Source organism: Cyprinodon variegatus, unplaced genomic scaffold, assembly GCF_000732505.1.
Source record: "Cyprinodon variegatus isolate N-32 unplaced genomic scaffold, C_variegatus-1.0 Scaffold2420, whole genome shotgun sequence".
Taxonomy (NCBI): domain Eukaryota; kingdom Metazoa; phylum Chordata; class Actinopteri; order Cyprinodontiformes; family Cyprinodontidae; genus Cyprinodon; species Cyprinodon variegatus.
Genome location: NW_015152873.1, coordinates 9,379 through 14,564, shown reverse-complemented (window position 1 = coordinate 14,564; position 5,186 = coordinate 9,379). Strand labels below are relative to the sequence as shown.

General features: G+C 40.6%; 1 protein-coding gene across 1 annotated transcript in view; it reads right to left on the bottom strand.

Moving 5' to 3' along the window:
* The window catches only part of LOC107080860 (uncharacterized protein DDB_G0292642-like), a gene marked incomplete at its 5' end in the record, with an annotated part of 18,590 nt that extends 13,733 nt beyond the window's left edge, over positions 1–4,857 (bottom strand). Inside the window, 2 exons of the mRNA XM_015369066.1 lie at positions 4,197–4,620; positions 4,708–4,857. Coding sequence (XP_015224552.1) covers positions 4,197–4,620; positions 4,708–4,857 — 574 coding nt within the window. The remainder of the gene's footprint in view (positions 1–4,196; positions 4,621–4,707) is intronic.
* Between the last annotated feature and the right edge of the window lie 329 nt (positions 4,858–5,186).

The window sequence follows — 5,186 nt, the reverse complement described above, 5'->3', positions numbered from 1 at the left end:
CAAACATTTTCTGTTGTATAGGTTTTGTTAGGAAACATAAATTAACACATTTTGGTCTCTTTATTGTCTTAATTGTATAGTGATTTAGTAATTGCAGCACAATGCCAAGAAAGGAGGGTTAATTGTATTGAAAAATCTTAAAAGCTGTTCACATTTTATTTTTAAGTGGTTTGTACAAAATCAGCAGGTATTAAAATAGCTATTATTTTGTAGGCTACCATAAGTCATATCCACATGACAAGACTTCCAGTCATGTTGCCCTAATAATTATTTAAACTAATGTGGAATATTTGTTAAAGCTATTATTATTATTATTGTTTTTATTATTATTATTATTATCATTATTATTGTCATGATGGTTATTTTTTATTATATTGTAGCCAGTCACAGCAGGGAGCATCAACATCTACCAGGACAGGAGATGAGGAAGAGTTCAGGAAAGACACAGAGACAGAAAAAGACCAGGATGAGGGAGAACAGCAGGATCAGGGAGACCACCAGGATGAGGGAGAACAGCAGGATGAGGGACAACAGATGGATGAGGGAGAGCAGATGGGTGAGGGAGAGCAGATGGATGAGGGAGAGCAGATGGGTGAGGGAAAACAGGGAGATGAGCCAGATGAAAAAAGAAGAAAGATGAGCAAGATAGCGACTTTGCCGTATCCCACAGATCCTTCACATGTTTCAGCATTTAAAATCAAGGGTGATGAATACATTTCAATGTGCTGCAGTCGGGGCCCATGCCAGCCAGATATACAATACCCAAAAAATACAGAGGGGAGATCCTTCCAGAAGCAGTGGTTTTCAGGGAATGTGTGGCTGGAATACTCCCCTGCTGGTAATTCCATGCATTGTTTTAGCTGTCGGCTTTTCTTCTCTGAGGAAAAATACAAAAGTAAAACAGCCTGGACAACTGATGGCATCAGAAAGTGGAGCACTGCTCTTGAAAAAAATCAAGCAACACTCCATCACAGAGATGCACATGACAAGCATGGTTCGATGGACCAACTTCCAAAAAAAGCTCCTCCAGTCCGCATTTGATGTTTCAGATGTAAAGGGGGTGGAAGTTAGAGAGCGAGAGAGGCAGGCAAATAGGGAAGTCCTGACCAGATTGATTGACCTCACAGTGTATCTTGCACGTCAGGGACAAGCATTTAGAGGTCATGATGAGAGTGAGTCCAGTGACAACCGTGGCAATTTCCGTGAATTGGTGAATGTGTTTGCTCGATATGACAGTGTCCTGAAAATGCATTTGGAAAAGGTTTCGAAAGCTAAAGCCACCAAGACTAGGCCCCAGGTGTCACNATAATATGGAATAGGTTACATACGATTATAGAAATATCTAAACACTGTGGCTATAAGGCATGCAATATAATAGACCTATATATACAGTAAGATAAAAATGTAGAATGATAATCCCTATGGTCTAATGTGATAAAAAAGTGATTTATAAAAAAATTTGAAAAACATTTGTCCATAGCTGGGATTGAACCCTCAACCTTCAAAGCTGCACTCCACTCCCTCTACCCTCTACACCAACAGCCCGGAACGTGTAAAGCTCATTCCAGTTTCCTAATTGACCTATCTACTGCTGACTCATAGGACGCCGAAATGGACTCAGACTGCCACCTAGTGGCTATAGTAGTCACATGTTTTTCACACAATATGTGAAACACGCGGAGCGTGAGTGAAGTGTCCATTTCCAACCAGCGCCCACTGTTAAAAAAAAAGAGAAAATACAGTACTCATACTCATCGTCTCCTGCTTCATCCAGGATTGGGTCATGGAGGCAGCAGTCTCAGCAAAGATTCTCACACTTTCCCTCAGAGACTAAAACTGGTAGTTGGTTCCACATGGAATGAGCCTGATAACTAAACCACGTGGCTCCCGTTGTTTTTCTTTTATAAACTCTAGAAACCACTAGTAAGCCTGAAGTTTGAGAGTAAGGTGCTTTATTACGAACACAAGGAAAGTCAGATCTTTCACATGTCACATACGATGGGGCTTGGTCATTTAGGGCTTTATATGTGGCTTTGACCGGAAGCTGATCAATTGAAGCTAAGATACAGTAGGAGAAATAGGGGTGATGTCTGCTTGACTTTCATCGGAACACTGGCTGCAGCGTCTCAGATCACCTAAAGGCTTTTAACAACATTTTGTGTCTAAGCGTCTACCCCACATGCAGAAACACTCTTCAGACGGAAAAAGTTAAATGGTTTATTTACAAGGTTTACAATGAAATGTGCACAGGGTCTTGGCTCCTCAGACTGGTCACGGGAGGGAAGCCACTAGAGGAGGACAGATCTGTTAGAGTGGATCCAGGAAACTTGCAGTTAAACGGCGGCTTGGATTAATACCTGCTCAGAGGGTATTCGGATCAGCAGGGGGGGAACCTTGTGGGTCCAGAGGCTGGTTGGCAGGCTGAGGGCTGAGGGCAGAGGCTGAGGCGGAGGGCAGACAGGCAGGTTCCAGGCAGCGATTGTTTTCTCCAGGATAAAACTGATATCCAGATAAGTCAGGATCTGAGAGGCAGAAGAACACAGGGTCAGACTAGATCACAAAAAATCTGAGAAACAGATCAGAGAAGCTGGCTCAGGTTTTGCTGGTACCATTACTGGCAAAAACTCTGGCAGGGAAGTGTCAGCCTCCTCCTCCTTAAGTAGGCCTCATGATGAGCAGATGGGAAACAGGTGTGTCGAAGTCAGCTCACGCCCTCAGGAGGAAGATCTCAGGCGCACTCTGGTGGAGAAAGTTAGACAAGCCTCCAGATCCCAACACCTTTATGCTCATTCCAGGAGTTGAGGTAAGCTTAAGGGCTAAAAATATCCATCTGCCATCCTACTGAAAGTAAGATAAACACAGTACAGTATAAATTTGGAATTGAAAAATATTTATAACTCTATATTTTGTTTCTGAAAACTATTCTGAATCAAACAAAAAGGCTTACAACAATTGTACTTGGTTTAAATTTCAAAAGGAATTGAATTAAAGGTTGAAAAGGTTGTTTACAAGAATAAAGGTCATCCTGTTTGCGCAGATAAGTGTTAAGCCATCCATGGAGATCCCTTTGTCTGGGAAAAGTCTATCTAACCAGATCTCCATGAAGCACATGATACTTGCGCCTCTGTTCCCCCCTGGAAGTGGGTTAAAGCTGTGTTGAACCAGATCTGCTATTTACACAGCTTTTCTAAGAGACTTTTGTATAAAATATCGAAACAATTCAGATAAAAAGTTTATTTGAGTTCTATAAATTAAAGTTTTCACCCCAACTGCAATGATGACCTGCATGCCAGCATTGTATCTCCAGCAACTGTAGTATCTAGGCAAGAGTAAGTCTGGTAAGATATCTGCTATTCAAAATTGTAAAGTTTAGCTGTTTTATGAATTGCAACATAAAACTCACTGATAAATAGACTAAAACCTTTTACAGTTTCAGTCGACTAAAACTGGACCAAAACATCACATATAGTAATGACTAAAATGTGACTAAAACTAATAATAGTTTTCGTCCTTGAAGATGAAAACTAAGACTAAATTTAAGATGTCAAAAACAATACTGCCTGTGATATAGTTGTAAATGCAACCTTACCTGTTTCAGTCTGTATGATGACAAGGAAGACTACACTACATAAGGTATAAAGCAAGTGATGAATAATTTATAAAGATATGCTTCGAAATATTTTTGCTTGTATTTCAGATGTAAACACCCATCAATTTTGATATAAGAAATTTCACATTCATGATTTTCACTTCTACAGCTAAATGTTTACTTGTACAAATATTCCGCAGTCATGCAAAATCAAGTCTAAAGAGTGTAATATGTGTTCACCTGACAAAAACAATTAGGCCCTAATTTATTACATGTTTACATTTCTTTAAACTTTGGTCAATTTTCCTACTTAAGCCCCTCCCCCCTGCAACTTTCAGCTTGGTTTTGATTCAAACAGCTTTAAGAAAGATAGCAGTATTATGTCCATATTTATGTTAAATTTAAAACGGATATACTCTCTGAAAAAGAGGTCAATTACAAAGAGGCAAAAATTACATAAGAGTAAAAATCCTACGCATATCACAAAATGCTGGTAGGTGTTTCAAAGTTGAATGACTTTGAACATGAGCAAAAGGAAATGTAACAGTCTTGATTTTTTAGAACATTTTCTCCAAGTTTCCATAAGAAAAGATAAGCTGGGACCTACACCATCACTACAGGGGATGAAGTGGGTACTGGTCTCCAGACACTCTGGAGTGAGCTTCAGACACACAAAGCAGAACTCCACCTGGCAGCGAGGACAGATGATGTTCTTGCAGCCTGTCTTGTCGTGCTCCACCCTCTGACCACAGGTGGGACAGGCCCGGATGGTGGGACAGGCATCGACCCCCTCCACCTCAGGCAGGGTGGTGTCCTTGCAAGTCCTGAGCAGTTCCAGGTCACGGTTGATGCAACCATCATTATCACAGCGATCAGAGCGAGGAGCTGGACCTTTCCAAGGCATCAGGCACTGCCAGCAGAACTGGAACCCATCATCGTTATCTTCTGCACATACTAAACACTCTACACAGAGGTCGGTCAGGTCCGCCCTCTCAACGTAGGTCTTACAGCCTGGACACTGTTGGACAGAAAATATATTAAAATATAGTTGCATATTGCTAAAAACTGAAATACTGCATAATAAAATCATTTTAAATTGTCCTGGCATTTTAAAATCACAGTATTCTGCAGCTGCCAGGCGAGCCGTGTTCTCTTCAAAGTGCTGCATTTCTGCAGCTGTCAGGACAGCCAGGCGGCGAACCTCCTGATAAGACCACAGAGCACCACACAGGGTGCCATCTTTCAAAGCCGGACACTTTGTACTGGCCCTAAAAGATCAAACATAGACAACGTATAGGCAGAAAACTTAGAGATTTTAAATACTTGAAAGTAAAATGTGATAATTATTTCTTTTCACACCTTCAACGGGAAATTACTGAGAACCATAAATAAAATATTGACCCATAATCAATAGAAAAGGGAGGATTTTTTTTTGTATTGAGGGAGCCATATTATGAAGTAATATGGGATGCTGACAAAGTAAGTCAACCATCTAAATAATGATGTAGTTTAAACATGCGACTATATCCTGGTGCCAAAATATGTCCAAGATGTTTCATTTTTGACATCTTGAACTTAATGCTGGAAATTTGCAGAA